The sequence below is a fragment of the Mesocricetus auratus genome, unplaced genomic scaffold (assembly GCF_017639785.1).
Source record: "Mesocricetus auratus isolate SY011 unplaced genomic scaffold, BCM_Maur_2.0 Super-Scaffold_15014, whole genome shotgun sequence".
Taxonomy (NCBI): domain Eukaryota; kingdom Metazoa; phylum Chordata; class Mammalia; order Rodentia; family Cricetidae; genus Mesocricetus; species Mesocricetus auratus.
Window position 1 is genome coordinate 363,667 of NW_024429186.1, and position 25,309 is coordinate 388,975.

General features: G+C 37.7%; 1 protein-coding gene and 1 long non-coding RNA gene across 5 annotated transcripts in view; one reads left to right on the forward strand and one right to left on the reverse strand.

Moving 5' to 3' along the window:
* Macc1 (MET transcriptional regulator MACC1) overlaps positions 1 to 25,309 on the reverse strand; it is a 113,499-nt gene that overhangs the window by 37,432 nt on the left and 50,758 nt on the right. The window contains exons 4-6 of one of the 4 annotated variants that reach the window (XM_021235555.2): positions 24,334 to 24,522; positions 13,516 to 13,695; positions 4,187 to 4,700 (exon numbers count right to left, since the gene is read on the reverse strand). In XM_021235555.2, the coding sequence (XP_021091214.1) occupies positions 4,569 to 4,700; positions 13,516 to 13,695; positions 24,334 to 24,522 (501 nt within the window). In that variant the 3' untranslated portion in view covers positions 4,187 to 4,568. Of the gene's footprint in view, positions 1 to 4,186; positions 4,701 to 10,184; positions 13,696 to 24,333; positions 24,523 to 25,309 lie in introns of those variants that run through there. The other 3 variants (XM_040742307.1, XM_005084469.4, XM_040742309.1) reach the window with 3 other exon arrangements.
* LOC121139183 overlaps positions 14,463 to 25,309 on the forward strand; it is a 30,862-nt gene continuing 20,015 nt past the window's right edge. The window contains exon 1 of the long non-coding RNA XR_005876028.1: positions 14,463 to 14,542. This is a non-coding gene — a long non-coding RNA (uncharacterized LOC121139183). The remainder of the gene's footprint in view (positions 14,543 to 25,309) is intronic.

A 25,309-nucleotide genomic window follows, 5' to 3' on the forward strand; every position in this document is an offset into this window, starting at 1 on the left:
TTAGTGATAGATTCCTGAATTTATACAGAGCTTAATTGTTGTAGTTCAAGTGTCCCCTTGATCCCAGGGAAGTCAAGGAGTGAGCTAATGCAACTCCCGTATTTAATGAGGAATCTTACATAAGATTTTAGAAACTTTCCATTTGAAGGTGTGTCCTGCTCCTAAATATTACAGAAGATATCAAACAAATGAGGGTGAGAAGGAAGTAAGGCTTGTACATTGTTCTTATGCTGAATTCCAGGACATAGGAAAATGGAATTTAAGAAGTCCAGAGGGAAGGAAAAAATGTAAAGTTTGCTTTTTGTACTCACTGCAACAATTGAAACTAATTCCCAAATGAACTTTTAATCTACCCAAATGCAAATGTAAAACAACAACTTATCTGTAATCCTAGCATATCTACTGTTATGCCACAAAACCACAGGGCAAGAACAGAACTGAGCCAACATAATGATAACAGATCTCAACACATTTTATGGTTAGTATCATTTATAAAGCATTGGAGACAGAACATTGACTCAGGGCCTTTCTGAATGTAAATTATACCACTGGTGAGCATTTCCTCTTTCTGTCATACCTATAATTATTTAGTCAATCTTAACTTCTCTACCAAATTGAAAATATCTTGAAAATGGACTTTTTTTTGTCATTTCTCAAAGCATGCATTGCGCTTCAAACATGATAGGTCTAAGAGAATATGCTCATGAAAAGTTTCCAATATTGTTCTAACTACATGTCTACACTACTAAGAAACAAGTACAGGAAGAATCAGAGAAGGAGAAATGGGAGAAGAAAGAGGAAGAAAACAAAAGCTGAGGAACATAGCACTCTGGAAAAATATATAGTTGAGAGGGTCAGAAGTGTCAACTACCTTACAAGGTTATCCTGTGATACATGAAACTCTCTCATATGCATTCCTACACACATGTAATACCTTACTACACTTAATATTTCAGTTTATTTGGATCACTAGTCTAAGTTGACACAGATTATGTTTCATAAATCGAAACTAAAGCATTTGTCATCTTAGTTTCTTTTGCTGCCTCTGTGATAAAATACTCTGACAAGAACAACTTAAGGAGAAGGAGTATATTTCAGCTCACAGCTGCAGGTACAGACCATCACGGCCAAGAAATGAAGACATCTGGAGGCTAAAGTAGCTGGTCATATCACACCCACAACCAGAAAACAAGAGAGGGATGGTTGCAAACTCAACTCCCTTTCTCCATTTTAGACATTTCAGAATTCCTGCCAGGGAATGGCACCCTTTAAATTTGGTGGATCTTCTCATTAACAGAATCAAGATAATAACTCACAGGCATGTTCAGAGGCCCATTTTATTTGGATCACTAGTCTAAGTTGACACAGATTATGTTTCATAACTAATAAATATGATTTCTCCACTTTAAACTTTTCATTTGCTGGAGAGTATGTTTAATACTGTTTTTACAAATCAAAACATTTTAACAATGCCCTTTCCATAAACTCACTATTATAAGCCTAATAGTAAGCTCATGTGAAATCATGAACTGTTTTCACTGCTATATTTGCCTGCTATTTTACACAGTAATTTTGTATTGTGTGGCCAGACAAATGAGTAATTGAGTAACAAACTCATGATCTCTTTCTGAGGACTGTCCCCCTAGGAAAGACATAAGCTCTCTCAGGTCATAGTGTCAGCCAGAATGTCAGTATTCTTAATTTTTTCCCTAGCATTGTGTTTGCTTTAAGATTTTTTTAAATCAAAGGTTTTGTTGATTCCCCCTACAAGGATACCCAATTCTCTTTGTTCTACAAGGGATTACTATTGTAATTATTAGAAAATTCCTGCTAGCCTCTTAAGGTAACATCCTTTCCAGGTAACTTTTAGCAGCTGTTTGGATTTATTTGGGACTTCTCTGGTTTTCCAAATGAAAATCCCATGTTTAAGAAGTACCTCTATTTTAGCCGGGCGTTGGTGGTGCACGCCTTTAATCCCAGCACTTGGGAGGCAGAGGCAGGTGGATCTCTGTGAGTTCAAGGCCAGCCTGGTCTACAAGAGCTAGTTCCAGGACAGCCTCCAAAGCCACAGAGAAACCTGTCTCAAAAAACCAAAAAAAAAAAAAGTACCTCTATTTTAAATACGGTTTCTATTGCTATCATTAAAACCCATGACTAAAAGCAATTTGAGAAGAGTTTGTTTAGCTTACATACCTTGTGCCACAGTCTATTGAGAGCAGTCACAGAGGAATTTGGACCAAAGATCTGAAGCACAGACCACCGAGGAACATTGTTTGCTAGCTTGCTCCTGAAAGTTTGCTCAACTTGCTTTCTTATACAACTCAGAACCACCTTCAAAGGGGAGGTGATCACCACCTCCAATCAACTGGGCCCTCCTATATAAATCATTAATCAAGAAAATGTCCAACAGGTTTGCTTACAGGTTAACCTTATAGAGGCATTTTCTCTGTTATAATTCCTTCTTCCCAGATATGTCTAGATTTGTGTTAAGTTGGCAAAAACGAAGCAGCACCCCTTCATCCTCCAGTTGTTTACCCCAATTCTATTATAAGGAGTCTGTAGTGAGGGAAAGCACTCTGTCTTTCATATCAAAATCCTCAGTTTGACTTGATCTACTAACTTCTACTAGGACAGGATGTTCTTTCATTGCTCATTGTTCTTTCTATGACATTTAAGTCCCCCATGGGTTCAGTTTGCTCAATAGAGACGTTTTCCTCCAGGCATCTCAGAGTTCACCAATTAAAAAAAATATAATCAAAGAGGTTCATATCCAAGACTTGGCACCCTATCTCTTTTCATACTGTCTTCTTTCTCTGCTTGCCAAAACAACACTCCACACTGAAGGCTGGGGTTTGAGTACAGCCTGGGCAGCATAGCAATGCAATCATAAAACGAAGCAAAAAATTCAATAAGCCACTGCTTTTCTGAAGCACTCAGATTCTCAGAACAACAAAGAGAGCCATTAGTCATCACCTACAAATATGCATCATCTGTGGCTTGCCATTAGGTCTAATAAGCCGAGTCTGGCTAGACAGCATGCTGGAGGTTAAAAACTGATACAGAAACAGTTCCAGCTGTTGGGATCAGTCAGCCCTGTCATTCTGGGGTTTGGGATAACCATCCATTCTTCAGCCAGTGTTGAATTTTTGGTGATAAACGCAGCAGCAACAGCAGCATAGTGCTCACTTGCAATAGAATTCGTTTGACCAAAGTAGTTAATTACAGCAACTAAAACAAACAAATTCATATTTATTTGGGCTGAATTTGCTCTACATTATTCATGTGGTGCATTTGTCTTGATCCTAAGAATGTGATGGTCTTAGAGATAGAGGGCAGAGTTTTATTAGATAATCTGAGCAGGATATGCCAACCCAGAACAATGGAGTCCCTTTTTTTTTTTTTTTTTTTTTTTTTTTTTTTTGGTTTTTCGAGACAGGGTTTCTCTGTATTGTTTTGGAGGCTGTCCGGGAACTCGCTCTGTAGACCAGGCTGGCCTCAAACTCACAGAGATCTGCCTGTCTCTGCCTCCCAAGTGCTGGGATTAAAGGCGTGCGCAACCAACGCCCAGCTGGAGTCCCTTTTAAAAGAAGTTTAGGTCATGGCACAACATGGAACAACTATCTTAGAAAAACAAAAGAAGATAGCATCTGAAGAGAAAGACCCAGAGCAAATTCTTCCCTCACACCCCCACAAAGTACGAGCCTTGATACAATGTTCATCTTATTTCTCACTCCTAGAATGTAGAAGATATAAATTTGTTTGCTTGACCAGTCTATGGTACTTTTGTATGGTAGTCTTACTAGACTAATGCAATATTTTCATAAATAAACATAGAATTTTCTAATTGGTTTAAGCAATGGATTTAAAACCTGTTTTGAGGCGGAAAGCATGGATGAGCAGTGTTACTTTCAGTGGGATTATTGCACTGGACTTATAACTTGATTATAGCACACAGTAAGTTCTTTGAAATCCAAATAAAAAGAAATACTAAGGCTGTCTAAGAGTGTGAAAAGTCAAGTGGAGATTACTTGAAAACATCTTTCAAAATACAGGAGCATCTATTCCTCTTCCTCTCACGAAATGACCTTGGTCAACTTCTATTATTTCATAGCATTCAACTCAACCTTGAAAAGCATAACATGTCTCCTTCCTGAACAGCATTGATTTGTGAAGAATAAATTAAGACTATAATTAAACCAACATTTAATAGGAACTAAACACAAAAGAAAATGACAGTGGGCTTTTAAAATAAGCAGATGGGTAGGTTAAATGATATGTGGATTACATCTTAATAAAGCTGACATACATTTAAAAATAAACTGCATTTTTGCAATATTCCTTTCATTTTGCTCTTTTTCAAAGATGTCTTAAAGCCTTCTGGTTCATTTCAGTCATTATTCCTATTCTGCTTGATATTTGGGTGGCATTTAGGGTTAATATGTATTCATAAGAGGTAATAATCATCTCTAGAGAAATCTCAGATGGATGAGAACAGTGGAAAAGTATCCAACCTTGGACCTGCTTCCTAATTTTCTTCAATAAATGCTCCATGGGATCTGTGAGATGTTCTAACTGCTGTCCGGACATATGATCCTGATTTTGCTTTTCTGAGTTGGTATTCTGGGAGCGCATTCCTCTTCCTCTATACCCAGCAGTTTCTTTTTAACAGCAGGTGAAATGTGTCTATAGGATGGTAGGACCTGCAAAGAAATAGATTTACCCGTGGTCGTCTTCTGACCCAGGGACACCTGTAGCCTCCAGGAGGTTTCAGGTGACTTTGTCCTATAATGGACAATTTATAAACTGGAATGCAGAGGGCAGAAATGGTCTGTGGAACTGTGTTTAGTTAGCATTGATTTAGTGCAGAAGTTGACAGCAGCAGGCCCATTGCCCAGTCTCAGGCACAGGACTAAGAAGATGAGGTTTTCAAATTAGACTTGAAGGAGAAAGGCTGTCAAGGTGAATCTCACATCACACTTTTAGAAGAAATTTTAGTAGAGAAACTGACTGCCCTACCATATACTTTTTTGAGTTTCTGAGAAATGATTACATTTCCACCTGGTGAACAAAGATTTCCACTGTCTGACCTGGAGGTGTAGATGGGGGGGGGCACCAATGAATCCGCAGGTGACTGAGGTCAGACCTATCAAAGAAAAATCACTAATCATAGCCCCCAGAGACTGGTTGAGGAATGGGTGCTAAGCCTAAAAGGTCCATCCCCTGACATGCTTGTGGATGGTGGTAGTCAGTCTCCTCTGGCCCTTCCAGTACCAGCCATAGGTCAGGTTAAAAGAAAGAAAAGTGGTTAAGAATTTGCTGAGCTTTGTTGGGTACCAGCACCCTGGTGAGTCTCTCCTTGAGCCTTGCTGCTGTGAAAAACATGCACAAGAAATAATTGCAATCTTCACTCCTGACTGGGGTTGGATAGATGAGAAGCAGGGGGATCTGGAAGCATGTTGTTGAAGGTTACTCAGCTGCCCGTAGTCAACAAGCTAAAGCAGAGACTGGAATGTGGCTGGACCTGTGTCTGATCCCTTTGATACCAATATCTGGGGCATTACCATTACCTTTTAAATCTAACCCAGATTTCTTTTCTTGCCAGACCAATCAGAGAGGGGGACTCTGGAAAACATTACACGATGTAACCAAGTTGGCACACTCACTACAAGGACGGAGCACCTTGAAACTGAAATTTAAATATGAGGGTGCTGTTTACATGGAAGCCTAGGGTGAGCTTAGAACTGTTTGACAGGTTTAGAGGAGTCCAAGAGAGAATTTTGTAAATAAAAACAAAGGAGAAAAAAAAATGAGTCACACATTTTAAGTCTAGAATCACTGGATGACTGAAAGTTCCTCAGGGATCTCAGATGATAAAATATACATTCTTCATTCTTATGTGAATTTGAACAGACGTTCTAAGAACAGCTAACTCTTCAAAGAGTGCTAAATGGCAACTTTAACTTGGGGCTGCTGCTTGTTGTAGGTGAAGTAACAGTCACTGTTTTGTTGCTGTGAAGAGACACAAGACCATTATTATGAAATAAAGCATTTAATTGGGGTCTTGCTTACAGTTTCTGAGGTTTAGTTCATTTATCATCATGAGGCAGGCAGGCAGGTGCTGGAGCAGTAGTTGAAAACTACATCCAGAGAGAAACTCTGGGTTTGGCAAGGGCTTTTGAAACTGGGGGCAGTGAAGTATTTCCCCCAACAAGACCACACCACCTAATTCTATTCCTTTCAAATAGTGCCACTCTCTGGTGACTAAGCATTCTAATATACAAGCCTTTAAGATCCATTTATATTCAAATCATGGTGACATGGAGTTTCTTCACAGTTCAGAAAAGCAGCCTTAGGTGGTATCAGACTCATCCTTGAGAAATCCAAACACTAGATTTCTTCCTTTCTGATAAGATGAAGAAGAAAAACAAGATGCCTTCCATATTTCAGCAATCAAGTTATTCAGGGTTCTCTAGAGTAATAGAATGTATAGAATGCAACTTTCTCTATATATATAAAGAGATTTTATTGCGATGACTTACAGGCTGCAGTCCAGCTAGTCCAACAATGGCTTTAGAAAGGAAATGAATGACTTTAGAAAGGAAAGTCCAAGAATACAGTAGTGGCTTAGTCCACAAGGCTGGATGTCTCACATGATCTTCAGTCTATGCTGGAGTCACAAAGACGTAGGTTCCAATGCCAGTGAAGGAATGGATGTGCTAGCAAGCAGGAAAGGAACAGGTTTCCTTCTAACATGTCCTGATATATGCTTCCAGCAGAAGGTGTGGCCTAGATTAAAGATGTGTCTTCCCAACTCAATATCCAGATTAAAGGTCTATGTCCTCCTGCCTCAAAGGTCTGGACTAGAACTGGATTCACCCTCTACAACGGAGCAAAAATAATCTAACGGTGTGGAATTTCTGGATTATAGTTCATTCCAGATGCAATGAAGTTGACAACCAAGAGTAATCATCACACAAGTGTTATAGAATATTATTTTAGCTAGGCAAAAATGTGTTACATTTCTTTACGCTGCAAAATATTGCTTTAACTGTGTAAAATATGTGTTACTTTTGTTTATGCAGTAATTTGTTTAATGATGTAAGGATGTGTGTTTAATTATGTAAATATATGTTGCATCTGTTTCCCCATGCCTGTCTAAGGCACCTGACTGATCTAATAAAAACCTGAACCAACAATAACTAGGCAGGAGAAAGGATAGTAGGGGATGCCAGGCAGAAAGAAAAAAGAGGAGGAGAAACCTACACTCTAGAAAAAGAGAAATAGGCATGAACAAGAGGAGAGAAATAGAAGGACATGCCTGAGGCCAGAAGCCAGGCAGCTGTTAGTCAGCCAGACACAGAAACATCAAGAAAGAGAGTTGACTACAAGAAGAGATGTGTGCTGCAGCTGGCAAAGCTGGAAGGGGAAGAGCCATCTAATAAGCCCACTCTCATCAGGCCTGAAACTGAAGGATTTGGAATTTGGCTTACTGGTTTGCAGTCTAGGTTTGGTCCAATACTTCCTCACTATGCCCCTTTCCTTCCTTTTGAGATGATAACATATATTCTGTGTCATTGTAAGTTGGAAGTATGTAATTTGGTTTTGATTTTATAGATGGTTGTAAAGAAGATGGCCTTGAATCTCAGAAGAAAGATTAGACTATAGTTTAGAGTACAAAAGAATAGAGACTTTTGAAATTAGACTGAGTGCAGTTTGCATTATGATATGACTACAAGTCTATGGGCAGCCTGGGAGTAGAATGTGATGGTTCCAATTAGAATAGGTGCATACATTTGAATGTTTGGTTACCAGTTGGTGGACTACTATGGAAGGATTAGGAGGTGTGGCTTGTTGAAAGAGGTGTGTCACTGGGAGGGTGAGCTTTTGGGTTTCAACAGCCCACACATCAGACCCAGTCTCACTCTCTAAATGCCTCTTTTCTGTTGATCAGAATGTAAGTTCTTAGCTACTTTTTCTCAAATACCATGCCTGCCTGCCTGCCTGCCTGCCACCATGCTCCCCACCACAGACTTGAAACTGGAACAAGCCCCCAATTAAATGTTTTCTTTTATAAGCTGCTTTAGCCATAGTGTCTTTTCACAGCAATAAAAATAATAACTAAGATGGGGGCCATAAGAACAGGGCCTTTCAAGGAAGGGAGACAGAACACAATGGTATAATGGACTAAAGGGGAATAATGAAATAAGAAGAGTTAAATAGGATGAGGGTTAGGAGGACAGAAAAGTAGAAGGAATACAGGGAAGGGAAACTAAGACCTTTTGAAAAAATCAGATGGAAACCTATTGCTACAGAAACTTCATAAAGCATGCACACACACACACACACACACACACACACACACACACACACACACACACACCAAGAGTTAAAATGGAATTGCCCTATAATGGGGCAATAATCCTCCTACTAGATTCCAGAGGGTAGCAAATAAAAAACTCAGTTTATGGAATGAAATACCTTTTGGTGTTGAATTGTTGGCCAGTGAAGTTCCAGAGACCAAAACTGTTACAGGCTATTTTGCCAATGCTCTTGGTTACTCTCCGGAGCTTGGAGTGACGTATTATTACTAAAGACACTGCATACTCATTTTGTAATAGAGCGTGGAGTTACTAAGACTAACACTGACCTGGATGTTTCAACCTTACTAGGTAGCTATCATAATGCTGATAGGCGCTATGCATACTACCAGAAAATTAATCATGACTCCTATCCAGATATTAACCCTGAAAATCGACTTCAAACTAGTGCAATAGAGGCACAAACATCATGGGACTAAACAACCACTTTCTAATTGTATTTAAGTTTCATTTAGCAAGATGAAACCCATATGTGGCACTATTGTTGTACCAAGAATCTATGGATAAACAAGTTCTGAGAGTGAAACTACTATTATTGTGCTAAATGGACACAGTATAAATGGACTTCTAATGACCTGTTACTATTCCCATATTTCAGTGTATTTCTCAAATCTCATGAGAAAAGCATCTTTTTAAAAGAGATGGTAATGGTAATTTACACAGATACCTACAGTCAAGGTGCAGAGAATATCAGACTGTAGAATGTTCAGCCCTAAGTTGGACATCATATACCATACCTGTTCTTCTCGAGGCCCAGGGATTTGCATGGAAGGTGTAAATGTGATCAAGATATATTTACGGAATTTTCAAAAAAAAAACTAATAAATAAGAAGTAGTTGGCTATACAAAGTAAATACAAAATTAATTATAACCCATTTTTTGTGGATCTGGGAATAAACCTCAGGACTTAATGCATGGAGGAAGAAAGTTACTAGAGGTGTACCTTTGGAGGTAACACCTGGCCTCCAGCCTCTGCTTTCTATCCATCATTCAGTGAGGGGATTTCTGTCATCACATTCAGCCACCATGATGTTTTGCCTTACCAAAGGCCTAGTAACACAAAGCCAAGCAGTGCTGGACTAAAACTTATGAATTGTGAGCCAAAATAAATCTTCTCTTTCTCAGTGTTTTCCTATTATTTATTTCAGTGATGGAAAGTCCAATTCAGTGTTTTATATATGTGCTATCCATAATACATAGTGGTTACTATTTTGATACGTATATTTTGTATTCAAATTGTTATTCTTCGCATTCTCCTAACAAAATAAAACCATATTGTGCTCAACTTATTATATACTTAAAAACACTGAATTGCAAGGATAGTTTTAGCAGGTACCTGGTTTTAGTTTCTCTAGCTACTGAGTAACCAAAGTCTACCAGTCTGACTGAAATCTCTAAAGGCTTATTTATACTAATGGGCAAAGATTAGAAGTCACAGTCCTCTTCTTCTGGTCTATCAACATTAAGAGGAATCTTTCTGTGACATTCAAAGTTTTTGATTTTTACTAATTATTATTCAGTGTTATTTTTCACTTTATTCCCCTCTCTATAAACTGACACTGTTCCTCAAAATTGAAAAACTATACTTTAAATGTAAAACTTTCTACATATACATAAATAATCAATGTAAAATGTAATGTGTATTATTTGTGTTCTGTAACAATGTCCAGTGTCATCCTGAAACAAGTATTAACACATGTTAACTATCAAGTGTACATAAGATGCTAAACTTGTGCAAACTCAAAGTTTTGAGTATAAGTGGTCACTTTACATTCTGTGAACTAGGAAGTATGCAAGAAGCCAGACTTTGATATGTTATTTTATTCTGATAACTCTCTTTGTATTCTCCCACTCAGCATGATGGTAATATATAGTCTTTGTGTTAGATAGCTATTCATCATTTCCCAGTGTCTCATACAGCTGCACATGATGAATGGTTTATACATGAAGAGGATTTAATTGTGTTTGTACAAACAGTAGATAACTCATTTTAATTTCAGAAACTTGCACTGACCAAAGTTTTGACTATTCTCTTGTATTACCTCAAATATTCCTTAGGCATCAAAAAGTGGTCAAATACCTTATATACAGCAGTATGGCCTATAAATTCAAGTCTTACATAGATTTCTATTGGTGTGAGAAGGCACCATGACCATGGCAACTCTTATCAAAGAAAACACTTCATTGGGACTGGCTTACAGTTTCAGAGGTTTAGTCCATTATTTTCATGGTGAGAAGCATGACAGCATTCAGGCAGACACAGTGCTGAAAAAGAATCTGAGAGTTCTACATTGTTATCTGCAGGCAGCAGAAGGAAATTGTACCACACTGGGCTTACCTTGAGCATATAAGACCTCAAAGCCACCCCCATAGTGACATACTTCCTTCAACAAGGCCACACCTACTCCTAATAGTGCCACTCCCTATTGGGTAAGCATTCAAACACATGAGTCTATGGGGGTCATACTTATTCAAACCATGCCACATATTCAAACCTGTACTTCTTTTCAGTTCAGTGGCATCCATTGATTCATTATTCTACATACCTAACTACAAGTACACAACTTACACAGCATTGGCTACGTGACATAAAAGTGTGCTGTTTCTGTGTTTGGTATAAAGTTAGTGGCACACTGTTGAATGAATTCACTGAAGAACTCATGTGAAGCCCTCTAAAGAAAGACGCCAGGAATCTGGGAATTACAAAGAACAATTGTTCACATTTCGAGCTAGGCAATGAACTAGAATCCCATGCTAATTTGTGCATCATTAAATGAAAAGCCTAAGGAACTGAAAGGCCCATCTAATCTCTTTCCATTTTTTCAATGCTTGGAGAAGTTTTAGATTAATAGCTTTTGATACTTTAATGATGTCAAAGAGAGGCTGTAAGAGCCTTATTAATTCCATTGACTTCCTGCCAAGTAGGAAAGGCAATTTGTGCTTACTGAATTAATCTATTCTGATTAGGAAAATTCATCACAGCAAGGAAATTATAAAATGCAGAAAAGTGGGAACAATTTATAAAAATATATAAGAACAAATTTAAAAGGACAGATTGGACATGGGTTTAAAATTCCCCTGGAAGAATATAAGAGATCATTAATTTTATGTGTGTGTTAATATTTAAACCACTATTCCATACTCCAATTACTGAGATGGTTTTCATTTTCAAAACTCTGCTTAAAATTCCCAACTACAATCTCAAAGCATGACAAGGTACAAACCTAAAGAGTTTTGCTATATTTATATATTTTAAATACATACACACACACATATATATTACAGCCCAACTGAAGTTTTACCTCTCTTCTCTCCTTCATTTGCTCACACACACATCTCCCCTCTGTGCCCAAACCAATCCATTCCTCTACTCCTCTGTTTCTATTTAGAAAAGGGAAGGCTTCTCATGGACATCAACAAAACATGGCGTATCAAGTTGCACTAAGACTAAGTACCTCCTGTCATATTAAGGATGAACAAGGTGACTTTTAGGAGTAGGGTCCTAAAAGGAAGCAAGAGTCAGAGACAGCCCCTGCTCCCACTGGTAAGAGTCTCATAAGAAGACCAAGCTACACAACTATCATACATGTTGTTGTTGTTGTTAATCTTACTACATTGATCATCTTACAAGCTCTCTGTCTTCTTGGACCTTGCTGCCTGTAAAAACCTGGTAATTAAATCCCTGCTATCCCTACCCCAAATTCTCAAGTTTGCTGACACATTAATAAGATAACAACAGTGTTGTAAAGGAAGCAAAGTCACCACTTCAAGTCATTGTGCCCTAGGCTAACAAATTGTATGATATTTTTTTTCTTTCCTCTCTTTGAATGTATTCAACTAAAATAAATTCTGTCCTTGAATAAAATAAATTCTGCCTATAAGCCCTTGGACAGGCTGTTATTTTATCATCAAGTAATAGTGAACACCTTTAAGATTGTTCTAAACACTAGTTCAAATTACCTTTGCCAGCATATCATATATCTTAGGGTGGGAGTATTAAAAGTTCTAAAATGATTGTGCTTTTAGTTTTTAGCCAAATGGACATTTTTATTCAGAAACACACACACACACACACACACACACACACACAGACAGAGACAGAGACAAAGAATGCATATCTTCATGTGAGCACATACACAATATTTTAGGACTGAAAGTGTTTTGGTGATAGTAATTATTTGTAATAACACTTTTAAATACTCCTGATGGGTAAAGAATTATTTTTCATTCTGATCATGGACAAAAACCTTCAAATTAGGTAGGATAACACACAGTCCCAAGATGCTGAAGGAAGCTGATGAAAATTCTTAGTTCATGTTTGAAGACGGTTTTTCTGACAGTATCATATTTTCCAGTAAGTATTCAAGAGATGTTAAAAAGAGGAGCACACTTACTTTCTCAGTATGCATTTTTATTTCTTGCCCTTTTTATTATACTGATATGTGGTATGATTTTTCAAAAATTTGAATTAGTCTTTTAAGGCAGAAAACCTACTTTACACTAGCCTTGTGGACCTGTTTCCACCCTTGATTTCTGCACACAGAACATGGGAGCAATGCTGTCTGACTGAACTGAAGAATACAGGAGATCTGTATAGAAGACATGCAGCCTTTGAGGGGTTAAAGTGTCTTCACTGCTTCTATTTCCCTGCCTCATGATAGCTACCCATGTTAAAGCCTCCAATTTATTGAGGCATCTTCTTGATGTTATTATTTAAATACTTATATGTTTTAACTTTAGAAAACTGAATGAACATTGAAGAAGAGAGGAGGACTTTTCTTTCCTTCTCAGTAACAGAGCATTTTACTGTTTACTTTTGCACTACATACAAAAAGATGTTTAATTACAAAAATCCAACCTTGGTATGAGTTCTAGGCTTTGTTTCTCAAGATAAAATATGGTTTTCCAAACACAAAGGAAGTAAGACGTCTTTATGAGTTCATCCTCTCTCTGTCTGTCTCTTTCTCTGTCTCTCTCTGTCTCTCTCTCTCTCTGTCTCTATCTCTCTCTCTATCTCTCTCTCTCTCTCTCTCTCTCACACACACACACACACACACACACTTTCCCCCTTACCATTGTCCTTGCTCCCCAAACCTGCCTCACTCTATATTTCCTGAGAAGTAGTGAAAGCACTTACTCTCAAAACCTCTAAAGAATTTACTAGTATTAAGGTTCCAGTTAAGTCTCTCCACCGTTTGGTGACTGGGTTTTTCATTCTGTCCAAAGCTGATTGAAGGTCTTGTAACACATCTCTGTAGCTATTTCCATAGTGAGTGCTCCATGCATAGAGAAAATCATAGGCAGGTTTCCACATCGTCTATAAAAAAATTAAAATAGATTGAAGTGAATAACAGAGAAAGACAGAAATAGGAGAAATTCTTAAATGTTAAAGACTTAAATAAAATGGAATGTTTATTATGTGAACTTTTTGATGTAGAAAATTAATCATGTCTTATATCCCTGTGTTCCTAAAACTAGAGTGTTTTTTAAAATATATAATGGTTATAAGAATGAAATTTCTTCCTGAACCGCTGTTTATTGTGCATTGCCTTATGCTAATATAAAATTCCCTGCATAATTAAACTTTTACATTTTATTATTTATGAATTTATTTATTGTGTGTGTGGGGTGAACATATGCCATAGATGTAGGTGGAATTCAGAGGATAATTTGATGGAGTAAGTTATCTCCTACCATGTGGGTCCCAGAGGTGAAACTCAGTTATTAAGCTTCATAAAAAGCCCCTTTATCTACTAAGCCATCTTGTCAGCACCATATTTTTTATAATAACAAACACTATTGGGATTGACTTTTAATGCTCTGACTTTTAAGATTAAAGTTTGTTGCATATATGTATTTGTGTTGAGCTTTATGATACTACATAGCAATGTGCTATCAAACATGTTTTGCACTTTTAATTCATTCATTTTATTCCAGCAAAACTATACCTACGGAAAACTGTGACTTAATGATCAAATCAAAATGAAAACAAAAATATAGTGCTTTAACTCGAAAACTTACTTTCATAGTACATTTTATGACTCAGAGAAAGATCAATATTCTGTTTCTTTACTTTGCTTCCCCAGAGCACCTGCCCACACCAATGACATCACTGTTTCCATAGAAATAAATGTACGTCAAAGGAGAGCTTCACATACAAGCAAGTAAGTGATGGTTACCAAGGCAACAGGCTCAGAGGGAATGAAGACAAAGGCAAACCAAATAAGACAAATGGAAGAATGCAGACATATACACAGATTAACATGAATTTATTCTAATAGCAAGACATACACACATGATTAGAATATTTGGAATGCAAACAGCAGCACTCACTACTTATTTGGGATCACCAAATTAACTTATTTGTAATTCTACCACTTTTAAAATGCTAAACACACAGACTTTGAGCTTAATACTGCATAGAATTGTTTTCTTAAAATGGTGCCTTCATTAACATCAACATTCCATGCAATTGCATATAATTTTTCCACTTGCTTCCACTATCACCTGTATAGTCTATAATTGAAGTGGGAAGAATTAAATCATTAAGTGATACCATTACTCTTTGCTTCAGTCCACATAGAAAAGCTCAAAAGATAGTGTCATAGTATTTGTTCAAGTTGGCATCTCTGAGGAGACTGAACCCTCATTCCTGCACCTCTCTTGCAAAGGCTAATTCTGCAAAGTAGAAAATGAAGTGTAATTATCAAAGTTATGTCATGGTAAGGTATATGACACAGAAGCAGAAGTCACCTCAGAGCAGCAGTTCTCAACCTGTGGGTCATAGCCCTCCCCCCCCCCAGACTATTGGAAACTAAAGATTTATACATTAGAATTCATAAGAGTAGCAAAACTATAGTTATGAAGCAGCAACAAAAATAATTTTATGGTTGGGGGGTCACAATAACATGAGGAACTGTATTAAAGGACCACAGCATTAGGAAGGTTGAGATCCACTGCCTTGTGGCTTTGTATATAAGCTTTACCATCACAACCCTGGTTATTGGAGATTGTATCTTCTGCTGCTGAAATAAGGCCAGAGGGGTTTCTACTTTTCTGGAGGTCTCTGTTGAACACAAACTCCCCACACTACCTGTGTTGTTATTAGTGGCAGTTCAGCAAGGAAGACAAATTGAGCCTCATTAAGAGAAGCTTAGTTTAGGTGCTATCTCAACTGTCAATGCTTAGAAGCAGAGATGCACTAAAAAAAAGTAGGTTAATCGGTGTGGATTTTTCCTGTCTGTACATGCTCTGAACTTATAGTCTATATTGAATCCACCCAGCCACTAATATTCAACTATTGGGGATAATAGTTTTTAATTTGTCATGTATTGCTTAACATATTGTTATGTACATTTAAGAGCCTCCCAGACTTTTCTAAGTTCCTTTGTGATTGTTTTGGAAAAAGAAATGTATTTGGAAATATTTACAATAGGCAGTAACTGAGTACAAAGTGATAGCCCAGAATATAAAATACCATAAACCGTAGGTATCTGCTGGAGATTTCAAATGGATGATTTCAGAGTTCTTTTCTATGCTGCACATACAAGTGCTTTTATACGCATGAGAAGTTAACCTACCCCACTGACTTTCCTAGGCATACAAGCTTTGCATGGCATGCCTTGCTGCAGCATGGTAATTTAGCATATACACAAAAGCTCTGAGTTGTGTTCAGTCGTGAATCAACATATCTGTGCTATTAGAAGACTGGAAAAATACTCAGGTGATACATAAATTAGAACCGACAGTTCTCCATGCACAGAGTACAGAGTACTACTAACCCCTCACATTAGACAGTGTGTACAGAGCATAGAATAGTGCAGCCCACACTGGAAGTTCACAGAACCATGGATTGACTGCTGAAGTTTGCTCTCTATGTAAGTCTGCTGAAAATACAAAAAAAGGTTCCCAGGAGTACCTAAATTAATCAGGAAGATATTGCCTTAAACTCATTTGATGGCTCCTGAATTCTAATCATATTCAGACAGAAATGGGTATGAGGTGTTAGGATGGAAACACTAGGGCATAGACTAACTTCCTGAATTGAAGTAAAATGTGAATGAGATTTTTCCATCCAGAGTTTTTTCATCAATACAACGAACTAAGTCTTCGTATTTTTTCAGTATAAAATCTGATATACAATATACAAATTCACTAGTGGCTTTCAACCCAGATGGTAGAAAAATACTATCATACATAGAATAAATATGGTAAATACATGTTGGTTCACTAATTATTTTAACTGTTAAGTCAAGATTTACTGAATACATGTCCCTGTAAGAATTTAAGTTGCAGCAAAGCATAAAATGAAGGATAAGCATAGTGCTTAGATATCAGAACGAGGCAGACAGTTGGACAAATATTAGTACAATGGGTAAAGACAAGATTTGGTAATTAATTACAAAACGTACCTCTCAACTGACTTGCATCAATCAGTGTGAGAAAGACATGACTCTCTTTTAAGGTTTTATTTTGTTTTCTGTATATGTGGACCATGTGTGTGACTGACACCCTCACAGGACAGAAGAGGGTTTTAGATTCTGTGGAACTCGAGTTACAAGTGGTTGTGGGCCACTATGTGGGTGCTGAGAGCCACATCCAGCACTCTTCAAGAACTCTTAACTTATGAGCCACCTCTCCAGCTAAAGACATGATCTTGCCCTTAGATGGGGAGTGATATGCTGTAAAGAAGGAATGTGGGTTTTGCTGCCAGAGTTCCACGTTCATATCCGGGTTCCATTGCTTATTTGATACTTCAGTTTGAGCTTTGAATTTTAAGGTATAAATTATAAATAATAATTTAAAAGTCTTGTTTCTTGAATACGGTACCCCAAGAAGTATCTTCTGCTCTCAGATTTCCTTTTCTTTGTATATGTATATGTGTTGTACACTTGTGTGTATGTGTCTGTGTGGGGGGATATGCATGTACCTGTACACTTGTGTATGGAATCCAGAAGTTGAGATTAATGGCTTCAACTTTGTATATTAAGGCAGAGTTCTCTCACCCATTCACCTAGTCTAGCTAATCAGCTTGCTTCAGGGATTCCTGTTTTCTACTTTGTAACTGCTAAGGTTTTAGGCAGCTGATATGCCCACCTGGGATTTACATGGAAGCTGAGGTTCAGCTAAGAACTGTGTTTCTCAGGCTTATGGTCAAAGTCTTTACCTCTAAGCCATCTGCCATCACTGTAGATTTCTTAATGTTAACTTCCTAGCAGTATAGGTTAATCCTGGAATACAAAACATGAGGCTAATGGAGGCATAGCACTCTTAATTTCTCACCCATGTGCTTCCCTCTCTTTATATACAGAGAAGCAACAAAGCATTTAGTCTATTAAGTTAAGTGGTTTTCCAAGGTCCCGGTACATGTATGAAAGAAACACATCTTTCCCTTGGTTAACCTCTTCAGTATTAGAAGACACAGTAACAGTGAGGGAGCAATGACGATGAAATATGGGATTTCAAATGAAATGAAACAGCAATAGAGACAAGAACAATAAAGTTTCACCATTTTAGAACACTTATTCCTGGAAGCCAATACAACTTATTAGATAATGCACATGATGACAAAACGCAGCAAGATCAGGAGCAATTCAGAACTGAGCACTCCAGTCTGTCTTTTTTTAACTCATAAAGTAGAAATAACATAAAGAATGTAATTGATTTTAATTACCTTTGGATAATTGCATTTTGCCACATTAGATGATTAATAATCCACCTACTTATATCTCATAAAATTATAGGAGCAGCATTTCATTTTAAGTATCATTAGCTACAGAAGTATTGAGGCATGTTTGCCTTCCTAATGGTTATTATATGTGCTCTGTGTTCAGCACATCATTTACAATATCCAGGTAGGCCTTATGCCATCTCTGATTATGAAATATGTAAATAATAGTTAAAACAGGTGGCTGTCGTCTTCAGAAGAGAAAAAACTAACTCCTCTAGGGCATCCTACTTCCTCAATAGAGATACAGTGAATGGTTAAAATCTGATATAAGATTGTAACATAATAAAACCCCAGAGACAGATACTGGGGTTCAAGCTGAAGATCAGAGAAACAAAGCAGCCAGCCACTGGCTCTTACCTCTACTTCAGGCTGAAAGGGCTATCCTGTCTTCAGTGTGGCTGGAGAATAAATCTCAGAGACTGAATACTGAATGCCCCACTCCTATCTTACATACCTCTCTAGAGATGTAATTAAAAGCACAGAATCCCAAGTACTGAGATCTCCTTTGTGTGAGCTGTTTCTCTTTTAGACTGATTCACTCTAATGTAACCGTGGGTGGCCTTGAACACATAGAGATCCATCTGCCTTTGTCTCCTGAGTCCTGAGATTAAAGGTGTGTGCCATCACTGCCCAGCTTCTATAGCTAACTAGTGTGGCTCGTGTGATTAAAGGTGTGTATCATCATTGCCTGACTCTATGTCTGTGTCTAGCTTTGCATTTTGATCTCTAGTGGCTTTATTAAACCACGAATATATCACGACAAAAGATTCTCTTGGAAAACAGAGAAATCTTGGTCTCAGGGTAGCCAGCTATGTTTGCAGTAAGAATAATCACTGATGGATTCTGGATTAATCATGAACCTGACAATTATGGTGGACCCATTTCTTGCAAGTCATCTGTTCAAATTAGTTCAGCATAAGATAGAAACCTGCTGGGTAAGCCATTCTCACCAATTCCTAGTTTGGAGGACCCCTTATTGACTTCTCCCTAATAACTACTCTCACCCATCACACAAATAAAATACATCTAAACGTCAAAGTTTGGAAAAATTAAGATCCTCTAATCCATTCTTTACTGTGTGTATATTAAACCAAGTTCTAGGAACTGTGATGGCAAGGTGCACATGTTTCTTTGGAAGTTAGCCTCTTGACTGAGTAATCCAGGATCTTTGATAAGCTATAAGTTTTTCTCTGAGCTTGTATCTTTTCCTGCTGTCAAGTAAACTGAAGTGTACAAGATGTCATAAAAGCACCACTAAGCACATGAAGCAACAGATGTAAAAATTTCCCCCCACACAATAGGTGCCTCAATTACTGTTGAGTTTTAAATTTAATAACAAAGTCACAGTCACATATGCAGACAAAAATCCAGGTCCCTGACTTAAAAATCCAGCATTATTTCACCAAAGCATCACCGCAGATTTATTTTTATTACCAAGTGAGTTTTACAAACACTGTTGTTGGGTCTTATGCTTAACTTTACCTGAAGAGTCTTGCTGCTGGTCGGTGGTGCTACATGCCTATAAGCCCAGCACTCAGGAGGCAGAGGCAGGCAATTCTCTGTGAGTTCACGGCCAGCCTGGTCTACAGAGATGGTTCTAGGACAGCTAACACTGTTACACAAAGAAACCCTATCTCAAAAATAAAACAAAACAAAAAAACAAAGAACCAGACTCTTGCCTTGGATTCCAGCAAGTGAAATGCCACATCCCTCTCCTCCACACATCATTTCTCATCAGTGCTCTCTACACCTCACTGCTAACAAGAGTCCACTTCAGGTCCTCTCAGTAACTGAAATACTACTGGTTCTTTGGTTTTAGGCAGCATCTCCTGAGTTCTCCTGATCATTTTGATCTTTGCTTAATCAGTCAGTTTCACAAAGGTTTACCTTCTGTCTAGACTAGTTAGGAGCATGAGTAAGACAAACAGGAATCCAAACACAATGTCACTCTGTCACACCCATGTCACTCTGGGTGTCACATAAATGCATTAATACTCTGGGAGCATGTGTGTAAGAAAGAGGATGATGCCAATGCCTTCCTTTCTGCTTATTGGAATTAATGAGATGTGTGAAGAAAATTCTCATAATGACTGTCACAGTTATTTTCATTTTTATGTGCTTCTGTGTTGAGATGTATCTCAGTAGTAAAGCTTCTTCAAAATGTTTTTTATTAAAAAGTTAACAGTTCATTCTAATTTCAAACTAATGTAAACATTAGATTTTAAAAAAGTCTTATTTTACTTCTATGTGCTTTGAGATTTCTGAGCCAATGTTGAGTAACAGCTGACTGACTCAGAAAATCTATTAAGTGTGTAGCTGAATAAAACACTGAAGAAAAGACAATTGGAAATACCAAGTGGGGTGGATTCTATATAAAACGTTTCATTCACTTATAAAAAACTGACAGAATTAGCTATTTGAAAATCACCTACTCTCCCACCCAATATTGTGTGTGTACATAGAAACAATGTATATTTGAAGGCTAAAGAACAAACCTGGCTACCTACGCGCGCGTGCGTGTGTGTGTGTGTGTGTGTGTGTGTGTGTGTGTGTGTGTGTGTGTGTGTGTTTTGGTTTATAGTCATGTGAAGGGAGAGAACATATGCTCATGCACACTCTTTTACTTACTCCATTAAGACAAAGTCTCTTATTCAACTTGGAGCCTGATTGCTAGCCAACAAATTCCTCTTTCCTTGCATTTCATAGCTCCATGATTACAGGCAGACAAAGCTGCCTGGCCTTTTGTAGCTTTTTATATGAGTGCTGAGATCTGAGTTCAGAGTCTCATACTTGTACAGCAAGCACTCTTAACACACTGAGCCATCTCTCCAATCCCCTAACCTAGTTTTTTGAGAAAGTGTCTCTCATTGACTGAACACACCAGCTAGGTCTCCCTATCTCCACCTCCATGCTTGACTTTTAAAATAGGCATTGGAAACCTAGCTGGGGTCCTTATGCTTGTATAATAATTATTTAACAAGAGATCACGACAGTCCTACATTCTCATTTTTAATCTGCATATAGGATAAGATGTTTTGAGAACCCCAGATGTAAATCAGAAAAGGAGGGAAAACAAAGACTGCTTCTAGAGGACACAAAAGAGGATTAGACTAGTGCTAAGAGGTGACTGCAAAGAGAATTGTGATACACCTGGCTGACTGCATTGTTCTACACTTGGATAGTGTCAGAGATGAAAAACACATGGTGATTAAAAATATCTTGGCTTCATTGTGTCTCCATGGAGACAGTGGCCCAGTGTAGCATGCCAAAGGAACTATCTGGAGGTGAGTGGGCAGAGGTAATATAAAGTGTACAATGAACCTTTAGGGTCTTTAGCAAATAGGAAAGTAGAAGCCTAATCGTTATTTCTAAAGAAAGAATCATGGAAGAGAGTCACAGAGAAATTATTGTCAGATTTGCCAGTAATCTCTAGAAGGCTGACTGAGGATCTGCTTCAGGCCTATGACTATGTTTGATTTGAAATCTCCAGCTCTTTTTCCTATAAAATTGGACTTTAAATTGTGCTATGTTTCTTGCATTTTATTTATTCTTGTATTTTTAAATTAAATCTTTAAATATCCTCAGAAAAACTAAAAGGAATTCAATATTAACTTTAACAGTTTCAGAAAGAAACATATTACTTAAAATGTGTTTTTTGCATGGGCTAGAGAGATGGCTCAGCAGTTATGATCACTGACTTCTCTAAGAGAGGATGCAGTTTCAACCTCCAGCACCCAAACGGAATTTGACAACTGTTTGTAACCCCAGTTCCAGGGAATCTGATATTAAATCTGTCCTCCAAAGGCAATAAACTTGCATATGGTGTATAGACAAAACAAATATATATATAACAAAAATAAGTCTTTACAAACCTTATAAAATAATTTTAAAGTGTGTTTTGCTTATATGATTGGTTCTAAACATTACAGTTTTGCTTTAATGTAGTAGTTGTAACTTAAAACATAAATTAAGGAGGTGCTTATTTTAAAAAGTGACATCCTCAGAAGTCTCCAAAGATGTTTCTTTCACTTAGCAAAGAACTCTGAATGGTCAAAAGCACTAAAATGCATAGGGAAAGTGCATTCAGCATCCCCATTCTTCAATCAGCCTGAGGCTTGATGAAGATGATCAGGAATATTTTGGAAGCAGCAAAATGCCGTATCTGTCAAGCTGAGTCCTGGGAGAACCCACGCTCTTGTATCCCAGAAGAAAAACTATACCAGAGCACAGGCCCCATAGACCATAAGTCAGAGTAAATGACATGAAAGAAACAAAGACAGCACAGCAAGGGAACACTAAATTGATGTTTCCTTACCCCAAAGTCAGTTCTTTACCACTGCACCCTCACTTAGAACTTTTTATAAATCAACTACCTGACTTGTTAAACCCATCGTGTTTAAAATTCTTATTTTCCCAAGGAGAAAAAACAAAAACTCTACTACAATATTTTAGGGATGTGGAAATTAGCATACATTATCCCTTTAAGTGGCCAAACAGGTAAAATTTGCTATAGGGCTCTTGGAGTGACTTCAGGCCACAATGCCTTTGAGTTTTTAGAGTAATAACATGGGTCAATAACTGGTTGTTAGCATTAGTTGCAATGAACTGAGCTGTTGCCTCTAGAAAACATCTAGGGACTTTCCTTTGTGCTTCTGAGGTTTTATCAGCCTCAGACACAGACTTAGTCACTTATGATTTGGGCTGTGTGAAAGTAAATAATGGAAAAGTAGGCTGTGTGTTAGCCTTCATCAAATTTAAGGGAAGGCAAACAATGAACACAATTAAAGGGAAACCAGATGCTTAGGAAGGCTGGCAGGACAAACAGCTCTCCAGTAAATCTAAACAAAACTCTTAAAAGCAAGGCCCTATCACAGACAAAAGAAGAGAAGCTTTCAATTAGACAGATTTTTAATTGATGGATGAAAATGCCAGGACCACAACAGCACAATTCTCACTCTACTCTTTTATCCCTCAAGGTTCCTGTGTCTTCAGCTCACTCAGAGAACACTTGTGTCCATATGGTCTGCAATGCTCACACTAGAGTCTATTCATTGAAAGGCTTCAGTTTCCTTCTAGGTTTGAGATAAGTGCAGCTGATAAGTGGGACACAGGTGTCCAGTCCCTGGCTGCTCCTGGATAGATTTTGTTTAGAAGCCCTAATTTGTGAGATGGGTTTCAGGGATTCGGCATCTGTCCAGATGATACTGCTGCAGTTGGAAGAAGTCTTGGAAAGGCTGCAACCTGTTCACCCAACAGAATTGTTGCTTCGTACTAAGAAGAATCTAAAAGTAAATATTCATCTCGATGAACAGGCATTGTGGCAAAGGCCTTCAGTTCCAGCACTTGAGAAGCAGAGGCAGTGGGATTTCTGTGCTTTCCAGGGCAGCCAGGGCTGTTACACAGAGAAGCCCTGTCTTGGAAAACATATATATTCATTTCTCTGGGACCCAAAATGACATAAAACATGTATATTGTGGCTACAATGTTTCCATCTCAAAACAGAGAATGTTGACCTTAACTTAAATACCTTGAGAAAGTTTTAACTTTCAAGATGCAGGGTACCTAACATGTACTTATTACTGGAAGATATTTTTATATAATTTGATAAAAATTGGATCACATAACTTTTCTGGCAATCTGAAGAAATACATATACATTCTAGCAGAATCCATGTAATAATACTGCTGACACAAGCAGGTCTTGTGATGAATAAATGCTTTCATTCTGTGTATATTTATAACTCTTACTGTACATAGAATTTCAGAAGAGATGAAATGGCTCTTTCATATCTCTGTCAGTCATTTCCAGTGACTCCATATAATTCAGCTCCTACCATTCATCATCAACCGCTTATTACTTGTCACAAATGATTCAGTATATCTTCTCTGAGTTGACTTGATTAATACTGTTGTTTAACTCCAAAAAGTACCTGTTCTAGGCCTTAAATTCTTGTAGCCTGTGCCCTCACTGTGCCAATTTAATGGATTATTTTGGTCAAAAGCCATGGTAATATGAAATTTAAAAAGAGAAATAGAAATGTGTTTTTTACAAGTACAGTACATATATCTCAGACATTTCCAACAGGATTATCCAGATAGTAACTTCACTTAGTAGGTCTCCTTGAATGTTCCTCCAATTAATTCATGAATATGGAGAAGACTAAATTATATTTTCTCTACTTGGCTACAGTTTGTTAGCATTGAATGGAACATATGAAAATCTCACCTCAGCTGAAACATTTCCAGATTTTCCTCGGTAAGGAATTTCATATGCCTGCATCTGATGCTTAGTGAGTCCTGCAGACTTTTCAGCAAGTTCCCTCCAACCTCTTCCAAGCTTAACAGCTGAGGTCAGAATAACAGCCTCTTGGATAAGACGTGCCACTAATGCTTGACAGTCCATCTTTAGCAGAGCCTGCGGCAGCAAGTATTCATCATACTTAGAAACAACTCATTGACTTTTTCCTTAAGCTGTAGTTTTCATTATGTAGTCTAGAAATCAGAATCCCTTTTCCCACCACACATACAGCTGAAGTTTTTAAACTCAGAACAGTGATTTATATTTAAGAAATTCAACAAGAAACCACAGTTATAATATACACTAGAAGTAGGAGAGTGTTAGTATACCCTCAGTAGTTAACTATGGAATCAAGGTTAAACAACTTTACTAATACATGTTTTAATGCCTTTAACTTGGTTCATCAAGACACAGAGCAAGAAAAAAATACATATGTAATGCCAAGAATGTTTGAAGACACAACTCTGTACTACAGAAGGACCAATTGCTTTGCCAACAGATGGCAAACCTAAGCTTCTTTTAGAAGGATGTCTTGATGGTACCACTGAGGCTTAGTGTTAGCTTTTGGGTCTATTAGGTCCCACTCTCTTGAATGGGTCTCTATCAGCATTGTCTAATCAAGGCATTCTATGATTTATTATGCCCTCTCCAAACTATAAGTAGGATATGACCTGAATTTTCAGATCATGAGGCGTAGATAACTTATTTTCAGCTACTAAGAAAAGAGAGTCATTTTTGTTTGTAGTATTTGAGTCTGTGTTGAATATCTGAGTTACAAAAAGAAGCTATTGCAAAATGAATGTGTAGCTTATACTGAGCCATAAGGCTTCTAATATTCAGTTACATAGGCCCGCAGTCACTGAGAACACAGTATCTCTAAAAATACTGTCCACTCACCAACTAG